At 44.8% G+C, this 20,998-nt stretch overlaps 1 protein-coding gene across 1 annotated transcript in view; it reads right to left on the minus strand.

Annotated features, from left to right (window-relative positions):
- Positions 1-16,464, minus strand: part of ATP9A (ATPase phospholipid transporting 9A (putative)) — a 129,860-nt gene extending 113,396 nt beyond the window's left edge. The window contains exon 1 of the mRNA XM_054981182.1: positions 16,241-16,464. Within this exon, the coding sequence (XP_054837157.1) occupies positions 16,241-16,308 (68 nt within the window). The 5' untranslated portion in view covers positions 16,309-16,464. The remainder of the gene's footprint in view (positions 1-16,240) is intronic.
- Positions 16,465-20,998: the final 4,534 nt, after the last annotated feature.

Raw genomic sequence — 20,998 nt, forward strand, 5'->3', positions numbered from 1 at the left:
TTAGTTCTGTGGTGGTTGCTTCTCCCTCTCAAGGAAAGGTATCCAGAGGAGGCTGGATTCTTAAACTACAGAACTAGTGTGGGGGTGGGGGGTGCTTAAGCCTTTCCATACTGGCCATTTGCCTGAAGCTGTTCAATCAGAAATTATCAGCAAATCTGATTCTTTTCCATTTGGACTTAATCAGGACTGGGAGCTCTTTTCTCAGTTGATTTGTTAAACACAGTTGCTAGGCCTGGAGAAAAAAATGTCCTGTCCCTTTAACAGACTTAATTGGAAATGGGCAGCTGAAGCGTTTTATGCCTGGAGGAAAATAACATGGCCTGGTAAATAATCCTCTATTAAAGGGATGGGACGTCTTTTCCCAGGTACTGCATCCCTAGTGTTAAATTAGTATAATATAGAGACAAAGAGAGTTGCTGTTGTGAATGGGTCCTCCTTTTCTTATCTTGAGGAATTTTGGTATTAACAAAGTCATAGGCCTACTACTACCCTTTGCATTTCATAGTGTTACGATCCTATTGTTTACAGAATTCTGCCCATCCCCAACTAGGCTTGCAAATTGCTTGACAAAAAATAGTGCCTGAACGAGATTTTATCAGGCAATGTTATTTGCCTCCATGCCACAGAAAACTTCATCTGCCCATTTCCACACATTAAGCCTCTATTAAAAGGGGAGGCCATGTTTCTTCAGACCTGTTGGCAACCCGACCCTGAACCCATGTGCACATAATTGACAGAGGAGACTCTTGTTCATGAAAGGTTATCATCACAGGTTGTTTTCCTGCAGGAGACTAACAGGGTTTTCTTCAACTGTCCTCCAGCACTAATAAAACTGATGTTATGGACAGAGTTCTTTCACTTGTTTACTGCCGAAGCACCATTTCACCCATTACATGACAGCCGGTACAAGTTTGCCACCAAGTATGCACTCACCAGGGAGCTGCATCCAGACCTGTATATGGACATCCATGATACACATATGCTCTGCATCCAGATTACATTATTAGATAATTCTATTTGAACGAATCTTAACCGTACACCTATAAAATGAAATGTGTGAAATGACTCCTAGATCAGATATTTTAGGCACACTTCCTTGGAAGTAAATGCTATATAAATCAACAGAACTCACTTCCAAGGAAATATGCTCAGGCCTGGTTTGTAAAAACACATTTACGCGGTTGCTGCCAGATACAGCACTGGAGCAGGCTGGTCCCAGTTATCTTTTTACCTTTAGAAAGGAAACATTGTACAAAAGTGAGCTGCACAATTCAGGAATGTTAAACGGTAACTGTTTAAGCCACACATTTCATTTTTACAGATACAATATGTCCACTTTGATAAATTAGCAACAGAACAAGCTGTAAAGCATCAAACACCCCCCTAGAAATTGCTGTAGGGAGATACACATAGCTTGCAGAAGAACATAATGGATTTGTGCTTTCACATTGTTCATTCAGCGTAACAATGGGAGCACAGAGAGCAACAGTACAAGAGAGTTGGTTTACAGGCAACCAGTTCCTAGAAGCGCCTAACTGTGAACTGAGAGCCTTGCTACAAGTGACATTTTACACGTGAAGGATAAAGGATCATTTTCACAAGTCTTTCTGGGAACTGAAGTTCCTCTCCCCCACCGCTTTTCCTTTCGTTCCTTCCCCTCGCTGCGAGAGAAAGCCTGCGGCAACAGCAACTTTTGCAAATCGTTCCTCCATTCACAAGCCTGCTCTCAGTGATCTTTGGGGCAGGCAGCTGCAACTTTCTCAGCTTTCTCCAGAGCATTCCCCACCCCCACCCCCAGCAAGACGATTTGCAAAAGCTGATGTTACCCTAGGCTTTCTCTGTCTCTTCAGGCAGCGAGGGGAAGGAACAGAAGGAAAAGCGGTGGGGGAGAGGAACTTCAGTTCCCAGAAAGACTTGCGACAATGATCCTTTATCCTTCACGTGTAAAATGTCACTTGTAGCAAGGCTCTGAGTGTGTTAAAAAAGCCAGCAATCCCGGCTCCTCCCTTTAATGCACTCCTTTTTTAAAACAACTCCTCTCTCCTTTATTTGTTGGTAAGTTTGGATACAACATTGTATTATCAGTTTAAAACTAATACATCCCCACCCACCCCCTCTTCTCAGATACTTATACAGATAATGGGACAGATAAGCTGTCTCCTGCTCATTCAGGAGATTAATCAACCATTACACCAATAACCTTACTTCACATATATTTCAAAATCTCCATTTTCATGTGCTCATTAGGTTTAATTTTATTCCAATAGTCAACAAAGGTTTGCCAGTTTTCAAGAAACTTCTCCTCCCACTAATTCATTCCTATGCAAACCAGGAAACGGACAAAAGTGAAAAGACTCCTATGCAAACATGGCCAATACTAAAGTGAGAGAGACGGAGCAGCGAACTGCTGCACCCTATGCCACCTTAGCTCATTTCACTCATTTCAAAAGAAAATTAATGAGTAAAACTTTATTTTTAAAAGCATTTCACTCATTTCAAGGGGGGGAATCTCTTACCAAGTTTTTTTCAGTGCTCCCCCAAATTTCCCAGTTTTTCCAATGGAAAAAAATTGAAAACAAAGTCCTCAGACTCTTTCATACTATACATTTTAAGTGAATAAAACTTTGCCTTAAAAAGCATTTCACATATTCCAAAAAGAAGGGGGGGAATCATAGGGTTTTTTTTTCAGGGCTCACCCAGAATTCCCAATTTTCCACTGGAAAAAATAGGGAGGCAGAGTCCTTGGGGTTAAAAACAGACCCCCCCCTCCAACTTTTTTTCTTGACTGTTTCTACTTTTCTTCCAGATTTTCACTCTAGTCCACAAAACCGTATGCTGAAATAAAATGTCACCCTTTAAGGTGCTGCAAGACTTATGTTCATCTTAGTTTGGGGCTTTCCTGCCAGGGAGCTCAATGAAAAAGGCAGAATGAGGTTTCCTGCTCAATCCCCAGCGAAATGAACCGATGTGGCAACAAACAGTACTTGGAGCCCCACAGCCATAATGTTCATAGCTTTAGACATCTTCTATAGTTATGAAATCAAAACATTAACAAATGGTTCACGGGAGGGGAAGCTACACTCTTGTAAATATGATTAGGCATGACGGATTTTTTCTCCTCCTGGGGCAATACTTTTTGCCACTTGCTGGGTATATTATGTCATCTTAAGTTTAAAAGACGTAATAGGTGGGGAGTTGTTTTATTCTGCTTAACTGAGATGCCTACATTTTCTAAAATTAAAAATGTATTCTAGGTACAAACAGGTTTGGGGATGCCACCTTTTTCACTAGCCTGCTCCTATGCCTTTCACAGCAGGAAGATGTACAGAAATTTAGCAAATTAAGCTCTTTGAATGGCATGTTTCCCCACTGTTTTTCTCACTAAATTTATTCTATAGTGAACATAAGAGCACCTGCACAATGGTCCATATAATCTAGCACACAGCAAGCAACTAGACGCCCCTGAAAACTCTACAAGCAGGGCCCAGAGTCCAATTCCTCCCCTTGCAGTTGCCCGCCAACTCTGGTGTTCAGACGTTTACTTACATTTACTAAGTGCTAAATTTCCCTTCCTCTCATGGAAACTTCTCAAGTGTACCACGTTCACACTGGTAGCAAGAGATTCCCTGCCGCCAGCAGGCCTTTCCTGCTACTTAATTGGCAGGCAGGAAGGAAATGGGGGGAACAAGCAGTGCCCCGATGCACTGATGTCACTTCCTGTACACCTGGAAGTGACATCAGCATGTTGCCAGCAATGACATTACATCACTAGTAAGTCTCCCACCAATTGGCAGCCTTGTGCTGCTGACCTCAGAGCTTCCATCCAAGCAAATTCCCAAATGTTAAATGGTTTCTGCAAGAGGATGAGCAAGCTGCCATTTTAAGTGATAGGTGGTGATAAAATTTGCAAGTGGAGTTTTCCTGTGTGTGCCAGAATTACTCTAGAAGTGCAGACCACACTCTACTGAAGCACCTGGCTAAATTCCCACCAACTTAGGCAACACTTAACAGTGGAATCCTAAGAGCAGTTACATCTTTCTAAGTCCATTGATTTCAGAATGGTCTAACTCTGCTTAAAACTGCACTGTTAGCATAGGCAAGAAGCATTCTCCTGATAATGGGTGGTGTGCAATGGATGAAGGCGGGGAAAGGAAGGTGGTGTCCCACCCAGCCCTGAAAGACAAGGAATGGTGAGCATCAGAAGGCAAGGCAAGGCAAAGGCACACCAGCTTCTGCCCCCTTTGTAAGACATTCCTATGCCAGGTGCCCATCCTTCCCACGTGGAAGCAAGGGGGAGCACCTGAAGCCCTCAGGTTTCCTGCAGCTGGAGCTGCTCAGTCCAAGACAGCAAAGGCATTTGCCTGGGTTAAAAAAAACCTCCTCGATCGCAATAAGCCAGCAAGTGCTTTTATGGAACATTGCCCTTGTCATTTCTCTTTGGCTAAGAATTGGGGAATTTCCTCTCTCCCCCCATGACACCAGTAGCCTATGTAGCACAGGCTAGCCCTGTCTTGTCAGAGCTAGAAAGCTAAGCTGGGCCAGCCATGGTTAATATTGAGCGGGAGGCCATCAAGGAAGACAGGAGTTGCTACGGGGAGGAAGGCAATGGCAAACCATCTCTGCATCTTTTGTGCCTTATAACAACAACAACAACAACCAATTTATATACCGCCCTTCAGGTCAACTTAATGCCCACTCAGAGTGATTTACAAAGTATGTTGTTATTAGCCCCACAACAAAACACCCTGTGAGGTGGGTGGGGCTGAGAGAGCTCTAGAGAGCTGTGACTAGCCAAAGGTCACCCAGCTGGCTTCAAGTGGAGGAGTGGGGAATCAAACCCGGCTCTCCAGATTAGAGTCCCACGTTCTTAACCACTACACCAAACTGGCTCCCTTGTAAACTCCATGATGGCGTCACCATAAGTCTGTTGTGACTTGATGGCTACATCCTTCCCCCGTCCCCGGCACCGTTCAAATTAATGAGTTCATGATGCCCCCGTCCAGCATCTCCATCAGCTCATCTCCTTTGATGATTAAAAGCATTATGTCTCCAGAACTGAAGCCAGCAGAACAATATCGCTCTCATCCATTTTCAATCACTCTACCCTATCTGCCCTTTTTAATTTGTTTCTGTGTTCCAAAGTGCAAGGCCAAAATTACCAACTTGTTTCCCGGTCGTGATTTAGCATCGCCATCCGATTACTTAATTTCTGTTGTGCTTTATGGGATGCTTGGCCCTGGCTGGGCAGCCCAGAGTTTCCTCCAGCAATATTCAAATGGGTACTTCAATACAGCAGACTCTCCGGGCACTTTGCTCCAGTTCAGCTCTTGCTGAGGCATTGCACATCTATACGTGGCTGTCTTTGAGAACCAAACATCCAGTGCACCCAGTTTTACCACTCTCAACTCCTCATGTTATAAATGTGCCAGGGTGAAATCCTGCACACACCTTCTGCTGAGTCAGACCATTTGTTTATTAAGGTCAGCACTGCCTACTCCGACTGGCAGCAGGTCTTCAGGTTACCAGGCAGAGGTCTTTAATATCACCCACTACCTTCTCCTTTTCACTGGAGTTCTGGGGACTGAACCTGGGACCATCTACATGCAAAACAGATGCCCTGACACTGCCCATCATGGAAAATCCCAGATACAAACAAGAGTAAGAGACATGCTTTTTAAAGAGGAACTTCCTCTTCTTCTGACTCTAGCACTAACCGAGAAGGTAGCATTGCCCAGAGGCCTGGAGAAAAATATCCTGTCACTTTAACAGAGAATGTACAGCTAAATATATTCATGGCATTGAGGTACATAGCATCACCTGGTAAATAATATCCCATTAAAGTTTATTAAAGATACAGCTCATTTCCCCCTCCATGCAGTTACAAGACAGCAGGTAACAACCACCTGTGCAAAACCTTAAAACCAGAATCAGACTCATGTAGTTCTATTTTTCTCTGTGTAAATGCTACTAGTATGGGGCCCTTTCTATTCCTTCCCAGGATGCCTCTATCCAACGAGAAGAATCAATTCCAATTTTATATTACATCTTGCCTTTTTGCTGAGGAGCTCAGGGTGGCTTACATTAGGTCACCTTATTTTATCTTTACTAATAGGTCAGGACAAGAGGCGGTATTTGATCCAGCCAGAATGAAGCACATTTATTTAAGTCTCATAGTTTTCAGTGAACTCTGTGCTGTTGAAATAAATGGAACTTGAAAGTACCTGATAGATTACACCCATCAGTTGAACTAGAATTGGAAGCTTGGTGTCACACATCCAAACACTACCAGCTTTCTGCCTCTCAGCTGCTTATACTGATCGTAGTGGGGTAAATAAGGACTTCTGGAAGTTATTTGGGGGAATGCAGATGGCTCCTTTAGGATGTTGGCTGTACGGATAAGGTGGCCATCATGGAGTGTTTAAAGAGTCTTGGACTAGAATCTGAGAGACCCACGTTCAAATTCCCACTCAGCTGTGAAGCTCACTGGGAGACCTTGTACCAAGCGTTCTCTCTCAGAGCCAAGCTACAAGTGACGCCTTACACAGGTTGGACACTTGTCTGCTTACCTCAAGTTTTGATGGGAAATGTAGGCATCCTGGTTTTACAGCTTGGCTCTCCATTACAGCTGCAAGACCAGGATGCCTACATTTCCCATCAAAACTTGAGGGAAGCTGACAAGTGTCCAACCTGTGTAAGGCATCACTTGTAGCTTAGCTCTCAGTCTACTTTACCTCACAAGCTTTTTCTAAGGAAAACATGGAGGAGGGAAAAACACTATATACTACCCAGTTTGGTGTAGTGGTTAAGAGCAGCAGGACTCTAATCCGGAGAACTGGGTTTGATTCCCCACTCCTCCGCTTGAAGCCAGCTGGGTGACCTGGGCTCAGACACAGCTCTCTTGGAGCTCTCTCAGCCCCACCCACCTCACAGGGCGATTGTCATGAGGATAATAATAACACACTGTAAACTGCTCTGAGTGGGCATTAAGTTGTCCTGAAAGGGGGTACATAAATCGAATGTTGTTATTGTTGTTTTTGTCATCATCCTTACAGGAAGGGCGGTATAAAAAAGAAATTAAATAAATGAACATAACAAATACATACGTGGAAGTATGGCATGCACAAATTGGCTCGTATGCACCCAGGTTAGTTCTTTAAAGTATTTCAATGCTTGGTGACTCTGAAGTACTCAGACTTCAGAGTCACCAAGCATTGAAATACTTTAAAGAACTAACTTTAAAGTACTTGAACTGGGTTCAAGTTCCAAGGAATTGATGATTAGTTGTTACACTTTTTGCAAAAAACAATTTTGGTGAGGAAATCTCTCATATATGCTCAGATATATCTGGATACTAGCTGTAGTAAAACTGAGACACTAGAAATTCACAGCACACCATCTAGTCCATTTATGGATCACTGTGATCCAGTTACCACAATGGATGCTGAAAGGCTCCTTGGATCTGCAAAACCCACCACTCGTACACCAGATCCTTGTCAATCCTGGTTACTGAAATCATGCAAAGATCACATCAATGAGTAACTGATGGCCATTATAAATCAATTACAGACTCAGGGCACCTTTCCTTGGTCTCTAAAACACATGGTCATCTGTCTGTTATTTGCTACTGAAGAATGATGAAGCCAATTATCACTCAGTATCAAATTTGCCCTTCCAGGGAAAGATGACTGAAACCAGTAGCAGAACAACCTTAGTCTTCCTGGATAACTTATCTGCCCTAGACCCCTTTCAGTCTGGCTGCAGGCTGGGATATGGGACAGACACATGGCCTTAACTGATGGCCTTAGGAAGGCTAAGATCTTGAAGGTTGTTGTAGTTCACATTTTTAATGGGGTCCAGCTGAGGGCAATCATTTCCTAAAACTGCCATCATTTGGGACCCCATTTTTTTAATGATTTCAGAATTTTCTGCACATTTGTAGAAGGATATGTATTGTCTGTTCATTGCTCCAATCTCTGCATTTAAGTATCCACAGTTTTGGTCATGTTGAGAATTAGATATATTAACATGTGGGGGACTTGCAAGGACTTGCAAGGGGCATCTCATGTTCCCCTCTCCCACCATGTCCTCTTTCTCTTCCTTGCCCCCATAGCCTCTGTCCTTTTCCTGCTTCCTTTTCTCCTTCCCACCCACCTTTGTTTGTCCCCATGTCTTCACCTTTCCCTCTTCTACCCCAGGCAGCCTCTGCCCATAGCCCAGTAGCATGGTACTGGCTGAGCCAGGCCCAGCTGCATGATGGGAGACCTGCAAGGATTTGTCTGAGGTATTTCACTTCACAACATTTTGCTGTTCTTTATGCATTAGGGTATGTCGTGCCTTAGGCAGGTTCCATTTGTGCACTGTTTTCTAAGTATGGTTGCCAATCTCCAGGTGATGACTGGAGATCTCCCTGACTTACAACTGATCTCCAGGTGGTGATCCGTTCCCCTGGAGAAAATGACGGCCTTGAAAGGTGGACTCTATGGCATTATACCCAACTGAGGTCCCTCCTCTCCCCAAACCCTACTCTCTCCAAGCTCCACCCTCCCAAATCTCCAGGAATTTCCCAATCTGGAGTTGGCAACCCTATTTCAAAGTCTGCTGGCACACCAAGGATTTCCCACTTTTCAGCCATCCAACTGGTACATTTTTTTGTTTCCGTATGACAGCTTCCTCTATTTGTACACAGCCTGTTCCATCCACAAAAAACCTGCTTTATTTTAAACTTGTAAAAACCCAGTTTTTCATGGGTAATATGCTATCAAATTAGTCACTTACTCTATTCATTTGTTGATGACTGCAAGGGGGCCAGACCCCTGCAGAAATTAACATAACAGAAGAGGATTGCCTGCCTTTTAGACACAAGGGAGTAGGAGGATTTTTTTTTTATTTAAAAAGGTCGTAAAGATATTGCATTATTCCTATCCAGGGTGTCTAGATTTTTAAAAGAGAGAATCGCCCATAGCTCAGCCTGCCTTTTAGGGAGGAGGGCGGTGACCACTGCAAATATCTGGAGTTTTAAAACTTTTTAAAAAAGGGTATTGTGTTATTCTTATCAAGCATCACTCATGCTGGTGTGTGTGTGTTTTTAAACAAAACCGAAGAGAATCACTCACAGTTTGCAAAATCAAAAAGAGTCCAGTAGCACCTTTAAGACTAACCAATTTTATTTTATTGTAGCATAAGCTTTCGAGAATCAAGTTCTCTTCATCAGATGCCTGATCCGAACATGTTTGTTCTGTTTGGTCTGCCTTTGGGGGGAATCACTGGAGATTTTTAAAAAGTTTTTTTTTAAAGATATCACAGTATTGCCATGCAGCATTACCCATGCACATCAAAAATTTTAAAAAATTAAAACAGGATGGGTAGAAAACCCTGAGGGTAATGTGTGAACATGGGGTTGGGGGTGGAATGCACATTAAGTGTGCAAGGGCAACCAGAGGTAAAATTAGAGAGAAAATGCATTGCTCTAGGCTGTCTGGAATCTCCATTGCAAGGGTGATTTCACACAGAATTGCACCATTATCTAGACAACCACAGAAAATCACGCTGGTTTGGAAGAAGTCCAGGTCTCTAATCTCAGTGCTACTACATTGTTTATTCAGTGCCTTATGCTGCCCAATAGTTTTTTTTTCTATTTTGCATTCTGCCTTGAGTCTCAGCAAGAAACGTAGGCTAAAACTGGAGTAAATAAAACAACTTACAGCCAAAATTAATCTTGAAGCCCTTCTTATGCAAAGCATGTCTTCTCTGTGTTAGGAGGGGCTGGAATTCAGTGGGGGCTCTACCCACATTACATCTGGCTGGACACTTGAGCCACAATCCCAAGAATACTTTCCTGAGAGTAAGCTATACTTTATAAAATGGGCCTACTTCTGAGTAGACCTGCTTAGGCTTGCTCTCTTGGACATGCATTCATATTTTCAAGTTGAATGCAAAAAAACAACCACCACCATGAATAACACCACATTGATGCTCGCCTTGGAAATCATAATGAGCCAAACTCATTTTCTGAATGCAAACTGGCTAAAAATAAAATCCCTAAAGACTAGAAATGTGTATTGTAAAGGAGGGGGGAGGCACTATTGCTACAACCAGTCTAACAACTTAGCTCTGGGCTGTTGACAGCTCCGGATGGTTATAGGAAATGCCACTTCTGTAACCCGGTTGAGCAAAGTGAGCCTCTGGCCTCTAACAGAGCTCTCGAGCTAAGGTTAGATTGGGATAATTGCTGCAAGCATTACTAACAAGGCAGGCGTCACAGTAATGCCAATGAAACTCCAGCAGTAACTGTAGAACCCCTTAAAGAGTAAGCCAAGCTCAGACACAGAATGTGAATCATCTTACGTATGGGATTCCTCGTTCTATTGATCATACTAAGTTACATTATGTAATCCCCCTTAAGTCTCGGTGAGAATGGTGGACTATAAAGAACACAAATAAATAAATATTCCACAACAATGAAGTTGCTTTTATGTCTGCCCACATGTCTTGGAAAGGGGGACACTTGACCATGTTTAGCATCTGATGTTTCGATTGCTGTCACCTAACCAGCTCCACGGCCACCATAATGTGTTATGTGTTCAAGGGGCTGCTTAGGGGGTTTTTTTTGTCACTTGAGCTACAATATGGGTCAATACAACATGCACAACAAACATGGCCCCGCTAGTCATGTACGTCAGCCAGCTAGGAGACTGATGGAGCTCCTGTGTTTTTAGGTTTCCAGGACTACAAAAACGCAATGCTCTCAAGCTCCCTGCAAGCTATGATATATGGCTGCTAAACAGCACATCATATCAGTGGGCGAGATGAACTTATGAAACTGCCCTATTCTGAGTCAGGCCATTGGTCCATCTTGTCTGTCTGTTCTGACCGGCAGCGACTCTCCAGAGTCTCAGGTAAGGAAGGTCTTTCACATCATCTGTTACCTGATTCTTTTAACAAAGATGCTGGGGACTGGACTTGGAACCTTCAGTATGCAAAACAGATGTCCTACCAAGGAGCCACAACTCCCACTCCAACAAGCATCTCCTTGCATATAAACATTTGAAGCTGATTATATTGTGTCAGACCACAGGTCTATCAAGGTCTATGTTGTCTGCTTAGATTGGCTCTTTCACATCACCTGCTAGCTGATCCTTTTGAATCTGGGACCTTCTGCAGGCAAAACAGATGTTCTGTTACTGAGCCACAGTCACTCCGACACAGGTTATACAGGCCTGGTCGAACATACATGAGTCAGGCTTTGGATCCATCTCACTCAGTACTACCCGCTCAGGAAGAGGCCTTTCTCTACCCAATCACTGGAGATGCCAAAAGCTGGACCTGGGACTGTGCTCCAGGACTAAGCTATTTCTCTCCCTCCTGAAAAAAAATGTGGCCATCATGCTTTGTGCGTGCATTATTCATTTAGCATCTCTGCCGATAAAAGTGATTTGCAGACCATGGTTTGGGTCTTGGAAACTTTTATGGAAACTCATTTAGACTTCTGGCAGCCTGACTTGAGGACAGCCTGTACAAGCAAAATGCTGAAAACATGGCAGCACAAATGCAAACAAAGGGATGGGTGATTTCTGAATCAGGGCCCGTAACCAAGAGTTGGGTTCTGTAGCCACTGCTACAGCCATTTGCACCAAGTTTGGCCTGCAGAGTTTATAAGCCGCATCAAGCCAAACATAACTCAGCAAAGGTTCAGAAGATCTCCTATGCTTCGCAGAAGGGCCATTTGGCTTAGCAGGTTACAATGTGAAGGTCTGCCTCCTCCCATATTGTCCAGCCGGCCAGCTAAGATTTTCTTCACAGAGGGTTGCCACAGAGGGGATTCACCACCTCCAGCTGCTGTTTCCCACTGCTGCTCATAGTGGTAACAGAAGGAAAAAAATTAATAGCCATCAGTCAACAGTGTGATGTCACTTCCAGGAAAACCAGGAAGTTACATCACACCTCTCTAGGAATTTCAGTAATTAATAGCGAGGTATGACATCACTTCCAAGTGATGCAGAAGTGATGTCACACTATTGCCTGATGGCCAACCCCCTTATACCTGCCCTAGCCCAGTCTTCCACTGGTTGCCAGGCTGGGCCTGGCAATCCTATTCTCACGAGGCCTTGCCTCTGTGACCATGCCTCTAGAAGTGAGGCAGGTGGCCACTAAAGAAAGGTTTTTTCAGCAGAGGAACCTTATCTGTACAGTGCCCTTCCCCTTGAGGCACTGACACTACTCCATTTTCAGCACCAGGCCAAAATGTTTCTTTTTATTAAGGCTTTTAACTAAGAAGTTGATTTTTAACACACCATTTTAATAATATCCTTCCAGTTGATCTGTTTTATGAGACTCCTTTTAAGCTCCTCACTGTTTTATGATGTTTTTATGCTCTGGCTGTGTTTTTAATGCTGGGCTTTTAATTGTTGATAACTTTTTATGATTTTATGTTTTGATTACATTTTGATTTCTTTTGTAAGAGGCAGCCCAGGAATTTTCTAAATACATGTTATAAAGGTCTGTTCCAAGTCATAGTCTGAGGAGATGCTGATATAAATCCAAGAAAGTAATCTAACAACCTAATTCAGCTACAGTTTCTACAATTTAATATTTCTTTAATATTTCTTTGGTGATAAGACTATGCTATGAACAAATCCCTGTAAACTGTCCAGTCAAAATTAAGTCCAACATTGTCTTCAACAAGTGATGAGCCAAATTCTGTTAGGATACTTCTAGAACATACAAAGCAGCCCAATCTGCATACATTTAAAGTTTTCTAGCTATAACTCTCGTCCCACTAGAGAGTGAAGCACTGCTGCTCACTTCCGTCACAACAAAATTTTCCCTACAAATGCCTCCTCAATCCACTAGCAGGAATCTGAGGACAGAAATAAATCTCACTGGAAGGGGGAAAAATAGCCCGGGAAAGCATTTCCAAGACCAGCAGCTATGGGCATGGGAAGACTTAAATCTTCCTCCTGACCACGAACTCTCCCATCCTTTACTCTGGAAAACATAAATTTGAAGCATATTTCACAAGGCAACTTAAGGAAAGGGGTGCCTCATAGGAGATATAGTGTGTATTTCATTCTTTACTCCAGAAATACAGCTTGCACCCATTTTGGACTGAAATAAACAGGAATCTCATAGCATCTAAAGAATAACAACATTTTCTTTAGGAGAAATCATTCATAGCTATGTGCTTGGACATCATCAATATGCAGATGACAACTAGCTTTGTATCCAAATCCCTTGGTGATGCTATAAGTTTTAAATTTCTGCCTGCCAGCTGTGGTCAGCTGGCTGAAAATGAACAATGGAAACTGAATCCAGACAAGAAAGAGGTACTGAGGGTTGGGAAAGCAGAGATCTTGAATGGCACTGTGCTCCCAACTTTAAATAGGGTTCAGCTGACCCTTGTAGACTCAGTTAAGAGCCTAGGGGCTATACTGGACCCAGAGCTGCCACTGGAGGAGTAAGTTAATGTAGTTGCAAAAATGCCTTCTGCAAACTCAGTTTAGCCTGAAAGATGGCCCCCTATCTCTTGCCACGGCCTACTGTAATGCACTCTACATAGGTCTCCCCTCAAAGTCAACTTGGAGGTTGCAGTAGGTGCACAATGCAGCAGCTTGATTATTATCAGGAGTTAGGAAGAGCTTGCATGCTACTCCTATTTTGCAGTCCCTCTATTAGTTGCCAGTTATCAGGCTCAATTCAAGGTTTTGGTCATCACATACAAAGACCTTCATGGCATTGGTCTCTCATATCTACAGCAGTGTCTCTTTCTCTATGCTCCACCTCAGCAGTTTTGCTCATCTGAACAAGGCCTTCTGCAGCTACCACTTTGCAATGAGGCAAAATCAACAGCTGCCCATAAATGCACAATCTCTGTAGCAGCCCCCCCCCCTTATGGAACAGCCTTCAGGAAGAGGTCAGGAAAGCTCCCACTCTCGTGGCTTTCCACGAACGGTGCAAAACCAAATTATCCAGGAGGGCTTTCATACACAGGGAATAGGCCTGTGTTGAAATGGTTCAAAAAGATGCTTCTATAAAGGGATAGGAATTGTAGAGTATACTGTCTGTCTAATCATGGTGCCATGTTATGACGTTTAGGAGTGAGGTCATTTAGATTAGACCCTTGGTATGAGAGTTTAGGGAAACACTCTTTATCTTGGACTCTTGCCAGACATACTGCTTATCAGTTGGCCTTGAATACATCATCTCTTTCTATAGACAGTTAGGGAAAACAAGTGCCAAGTGTAACTATGTATGCAACTTAGCATCTATATAAGTCTCAGAGAACCCCTACGCAGCAGAACTTCAGCTCTGGCCGAACTGCAGACTGCACCATGCAACCAGCCCAAACCAAGAGTCCACCTGTTGTCATCTGCAGGAGTTCCCAACAGCAGTACAGAAGTGAAAGCATTAAATTTGCTCTTTATCTATTCTCTGTTTTGTACTTATTCATAATAAATCAGCTTTCCTTCCACACTTGTGTGTTTATTGTCTCCAAATCTAAAAGAAGCATTTTCCACTTTATACTTTATTGTACTGTTTGTTGAATGCCCCAGCTGCTGGTTTTATTGAACTTCACTATGTAATCTGCCTTGAGTCTCTGTGAGAAAGGTGGACTATAAATAATGTAAACAAATATGTAAATAATTTTTTCTTCCAGCATAAGCTTTTGTGGGCTAGAGCCCGCTTCTTCAGATGTGCCAAGTGGATTCTTAACTCTGCAGACATTTTCTGAGCAAGGTAGTTAATGATAGGATGTTTTAGAAGTCTTTTGTTCATAAGGTTGCCATAAATTGGAAGCGCCTTGACGGCACATCACACACATACATGAAAGACAAAACAATCCATGGCACCATGAAATGCAGGACAAATTGCAATCATGTAAAATACATATCTAACCAAGAAAAACACAGACCCATCACCAGCTATGCGGTTACCTGTTTATTTTTTGCTGAAAGACTAATCTGGCTACTCCTCTGAGGTGCTAAAACAAGCAGGGCAGCAGCTGAGCTACACAACAAGCAAGAAAGGGAGGCAAACAAAAGGCTCACAAAATAACCGGGTTCCAGAAGCCACAGTTGTTTTACATATCTGGCTTCATCAGAAATGTTAAAGAAGCTGACTAAATCTCTAGGCCGTAACCTGGAAAAGCTAGAGACGGGGCTTTCTAGGCCACGGCCTTCTAGGCAGGGCTTTCGTCCCTGCACCTCTCTCCTCTCCCCCTTCCAGAAATTAATCACTGCAGAGATCATTCCGGATAAATCCACATGGACGACCAGTTCAGATGTGACACCAGCACAAGAATGCTTTCTAAAAGGCCCTCCCCACTGACACCAGGTTTCCAACCATCAAAGTATCTGAAGAAGGGAGCGTTGACTGTCAGAAGCTTAGACCCTCAAAACCAAAGCTCTAAGATGCCACTAAACTCCAATCCTAACCATCAAAGGCCATGGATGGCAGAGCTGGTAGTTCCCAACAGAGGCAGGGAAGGTGGGTTGGGATCTCTCGCTGCCAGGGGTCCTCCGCTCTTTCTCTCTCTAAGCAGCTCCAGTGTTTTGGTCAGAGGCCGCCAGGGAAGGCGAGAGATGCCTCCAGGCTCTCCTCCTGCCCTGGGCACCGTGGTCGGCTATGAGAACGCTGGCCCTGCCCGCCTTCCTCTTCCCGTCCAGGTTCCCCAGCCTGGAATGGCAGCCAGTGCCTGGGCGTGCCACTACAATGGCGTCAGGAGCAACCTGTCAGCTCCCCACAGCCACAGCCACAGCCACACACGCTTCCCACAAAGGGGAAGGGGCTGCGGTGGATCCATCCATGCGCCCCTTAAATCCACAGGGATAAAGAGGCCTCCCTCCCTCAGGGGGCTCAACTGATTTGGGAAGGGATGAGGGGAATCTATTGATTCCCATAACGCCCACTGGGAAAGGGCCGTATCCAGGACGCTCCCTCCACCCGCCCGGAGCCGTGCCGGACTGAAAAGCAGAAAGGCAAACATTGCCCGCGAAAGGGGTGGGGGAGATCCGGGAAGGTCGGGCGCGCGGACTGGCGGAATCCGGGAGCCCTTTGCCGCCGGCGCGGAAAACCCAGGCGTCGGCGATCGGGCAATCCGCCGGCTCCGGGGCGAGCGAGCCCCGGCTGGCCGACGCCAGGGCCGGGCTCCGCGTCTCCCCCAGACAGGCGGGGAAGGCGGGCGAGCGAGGAAGCCCCGGGGCTGAGCAGCCCATGGAGAGGGCGGGGGCTCGGCGCTGCTTACCCGCCGCGGTGCTTGTGGTCCATCCGCTTCTTCTGCCGTACCGGCTGCAGGGGGATGTTGTCGCCCATGGCCGCGGCAGCCGGGCGGGGAGGCGCGCGAGGGAAGGTTCGGCTCTCGCCCGGCTCGGCCTCGTTCGGCCCAGCCTCTCCGCGCTCTGGCGGCGGCGCTCGCGGCCGAGGAGCAGGCGGGCGGGCCGGGACTGGGCTGGGCGGCGCGCAGGTAACGTGGGCGCTCACGCCGCCCCCGTCTCGCCTCTCTCCCTCTCCCCGGAGCCCACCCTCTGGGCGGCGAGGCTCCCCACCCCTTAGGCCACGCTGCCTTTCCCCGTATTCCCCCTCCACCGCGCAAGCCAATCCAGAGGGCAACGCCCGGGCTGTGCCATCGCCGCCCCGCCTCTCGCCGCCCGGGCGCGATTCTATTCCAGTCTCCCGCAGCCATTCTTTTATACATTGCTTTAGCATACCGTTGCCAGCCCCCAGGTAGTGGCTGGAGATCTCCCGGAATTACAATCGGTCTCCAGGCCACAGAGATCAGTTCACCTGGAGAAAACGGGTACTTTGGGGGTGGACTCTATGTCATGCCAAGGTCTTTTCGCTCCCCAAACCCCACTTTCTCCAGGTTTCTCCAGGTTTCACCCCCCAGATCTCCAGGAATTTCCTAACTTGGAGCTGGCAACCCTACTTTAGCATCCAAAGCCACGGCAGGACCTCTGGGTAGGTAGCTTCCCGCCCTGCCTTCGCCCAACTGGCTGTATAACTACGTTTTTCCCCCGCACTTTGATTTTTTTACAAAATTTATTTACGTCATTTTAAAATTTTATTTATATTTATTTTATTGACATCCTTTATAGTCCACCTTTCTCAGTGATTCTCAAGGCGGACTACAGGGCTGAGTCAGTACCGTCAATATCAAAGAAATTTCAATAAATATGTAATGGGTATATAGATGCAATTTAAAAGATTTTAAAATGTGGAAACAGAGCATAAGCAATTCCATGACTGACATATTAAACAACATGGGAACTACCCAGCAGGATCATACTTATAGCAATAGCAGTGAAGTTTATGATCCCTTAATGTTTACAGCAATAGTAGTGAAGTCTATGGTCATTCCTTATCCCTTTACTGATTAGTTCCCTGTCCTGTCCCTTTACTGATGGATCTCTTGACAGCACTCCCTTACAGTATAGTCCTCCTATCTGAGTAAAAAGCCTTTCCCACTGAGACTCAAGGCGGATTATACAGTGTGAGTTAGTACGATCCATTTAAAGGACTTTTCCATAAGCAATGTAATGTGTGTATGTGCCATCAAGTCACAACCGACTTACGGCAACCCTAGCCAGGGGTTGCCATTGCCTTCCTCTGCAAACCCTTCCTTAGTAGTTTCCCATCCAAGTACCAACCCTGCTTAGCTTCCGATATTTGATGAGATCGGGGTATACCATGCCACCTTCCCTCACAAACAATATAATTGGGCTCTATAAATGCAAAGATTTTAAACCGCAGAAATCCAAAACAGAGCTAAAGAAATGCTGAAACGTAGCAAAAGCACTAACATATTAAACAACATAGAAAGTACCCAGTAGGATCATACTTACAGCAACAGAGAGTACATAGTCCACTGTGGCTGTCCCTTTACTGATCAAATGCTGCTCATCTGTCCTGAAGCTCTCTCTTATTTATTTACTACATTTTTAAAGAAACTCCTGGTCCTACAAGGAGCTCAGGGCAAAGTACATGACTTTTCCATTCCTCAAATTTATCCTTACAACAACCCTATGTGGTAGGCCCAAAGTCGCTCAGCAAGTTTTCTGGCTGAGTGGGGATTTGAACCTGGGTCTCCGAGGCCGTAGTGCAACACTCTAACCAGGACACCCACCACATCAGCACTCTGACTTTGTTTCATTGGCCAAACCTCAGACTTGGAACCTGGTTGTCCACCTGGAGGACCCTGGGGCACAACTAACCAAGTGGTAGATCCTCTCAAGTGTCCCTTATTTTAAGGAACACTCATTTTTTCCAAAGACATGCCAAACACTCAAGTATAGTAAGGCTGACTGGGGCAGACTGGCCAATTAATGTACAGGGAAAGGTCCGGGTGGGCCACTGCCCTGGAGGCCGCTGGCAGCCAGGAACAAGGGCCAAGCCTCACTAGCTCTGCCAGTACTGCAGGGCTGATTGGCCCTTGTGGCATTGGCAGGGAGCACCACGGGGCCAGTCAACCTGTCTTGCTCCTGGGCCTTTTTAACATCCCAGTTTGCCCTGAAGGCTGAGCTGTATATTGGTTGGCACAGACAGACTGTATGAAGAGAACTTTGATGTATGAGGTCTAAGTAAGCGTCTCGGATTTCTTTCCTTTTACACCCCTCTGCCCCCCCCCATGGATCACATTGGCTCCTCTCAATATACCCATCCCCCATTTGGAAACCAAGCTTAGGGAAGCCAGGGGGCCGCAGGAACTAAAGCATAATACTAGGATTTAGACGTTCCAGGTTCAGATCCCTCAATCTGTCATGATGCTTGTTGGGTGAACTTGGGTCTGTCTCTTTCACATCCTAATCAACCTCACAGGGTTGTTGTGAAGATAAAGGTGGGTACTCTGAGCTCCTTGAAAGAAGGACGGGATAAAAATTAATTAGTTGACCGCTTCCTCTTACACCTTCTGCTTGCTGGCTCCTAACTTTCTTCTTGGAAGGGCTGTGGTTTAGTGGAAGATTCTCTACTTTGCATACAGAAGGTCCCAGGTCCAGTCTTTGACATCCCCTGTGGAAAGAACTAGGTGAAGTGGAAGACCTCGGCCCAAGACCCTGGACAGCTGCCACCAGTCTGAGCAGGGCCAATTCAGCTTCACTTGTGTTCAGCTACCTTCATTGTCCATGCAATTGCTGAGTTTTCCTTAAGTATGAGATACAAAGCAGCGAAACTGATTTCTTTCCTCTGATTAATCTATGTTTGCTCCCCCCACAAAAAATGTAGACCGTGAAGCTTTCCTTGGGCCCATGTGGCTTTACCCTAACAGTGAAATTTTAAGCAGAGTTACTCAATGGGCTTAGACTGGTGTAACTCTGCTTAGGATTTCACTGTTGATGTAATGATTAATGCAGCTCTGTCTTTATTTCTGTAACCTCTAGTTTTTTCAAAGCCCCAGATGTGTTTGGAAAAGATAAATATGCCTCTCGCAAGTTGATACAAAGAAGAGAGACGACCCATGAGGTGAGGGAAAGCAGATTTTTCAGCGAGACCGTAGGGCTTCTGGATGAACCTGTTCATTAGGAAAGGAAAAGATCACAAAAGTCAATACAAACACCTAGTTTCTGGAGTCAATTAGAGCAATCCAGTGCCATAGGCGAACCCTGACTCATGACCCCATTTAACACACTCACTCCCACTCAGCACAGGAGTTGGAGAGGCCTTCCTAGTTTCCCTGAGATCAAAGAATATCACCTGAGACAGTTTTTCAGCCTGGTTGGGGCAAAGGACAGAGTCAAAGGGCAGCAATTGTGTTTTTTAGCAGAGCTGCAATCCTGTGTGGTTAGGCTGCTTAAATCTCACTGAATTCAATGAGATTTCATTATTTTTTTTATTGTATGCCACCCTTTTGCTAACAGGTCAGGGTCGGGTTGACAGATTCTGGGTGGGATCTGGAGATCTCCCCAAATTGCAACTGATCTTCAGACTACAGAGATCGGTTTCCCTGGAGAAAATGGCTGCTTTGTAGGGTGGACACTATGGCTTTATACTCCTCTGAGGTCCCTCCCTTCCCCAAATTCTTCCCTCCCCTGGCTCCATCTCCCTCATTTCCAGGGATTCCCCAGTCCAGAGTTGGCAACCCTACCTCAGGGTAGTATACTGCCCTGAGCAGTATTTTCCATCTCAGAACAAGGACTGAAATTCTTTTTAATGTAAGCTTTTAAAAATCAGCTTTAGCTGCTCTTTGTTTCTTCAAAATGTTTTATAATAATTATGCATGCAATTAACTATGCATTTATTAATATTATTTATTAATTAAACAGGGTACATCCCACTTTTCTGAGAACAAAAGTACAGAGTTTTTGTCTTAATTATGTAAGACAGTCGCTCAGTTCAGATGTCACCAAAATCACGTGATCATTTATGTAAATACTTATACCCCACTTTTCTCTAGATTTATTTATTTATTTATGTCATTTATAGCCCACTTTTCTCACTGAGACTCAAGGCAGATTACATAGTGTGAGATTAGTACAATTAGTAGCAAGGATAAGGGCAGGCATTTCCATACCATGTCAAGGACATTTCCATAAACAATGTCATAGAGTAAATGAATATAAGTTTACAAAGACATAGTATTAGCAAGGATCCAATACGGGGTTGAAGAATTGCTAAAACAAAACATGATCAGTTCTAGGACTGACATTAGACAACATGAAGCACAAGTAGTATATATGAGTACATTGTTATCCTTGTGTACATTTTATCTTCACAACAACCCTGTGAGGTACATTAGCCTGTGAGTGTGTGCCTGGCCCAAGTGTGGACCTGTCTCCCAGATTCTAGTCCAATGCTCTAACCATTGCCTACTTTTATGTACCAGCTGTGGACTTCCTTGCTGATTTCCCATTCATGCTTCTGAAGTCTGATGAGATCAAGCAAGCTTGAGCCATCCTGGGAAGGGCAGGATTATACTGTAACCATGGTTAATTAAGCCTAACCTATCTCACAGGGTTGTTGTGAGGATAAAATGGGAAGCACTTCCTTGAAAGCACTTTCAGCTCTCTTA

The sequence above is a fragment of the Eublepharis macularius genome, chromosome 5 (assembly GCF_028583425.1).
Source record: "Eublepharis macularius isolate TG4126 chromosome 5, MPM_Emac_v1.0, whole genome shotgun sequence".
NCBI classification, from domain to species: Eukaryota; Metazoa; Chordata; class Lepidosauria; order Squamata; family Eublepharidae; genus Eublepharis; species Eublepharis macularius.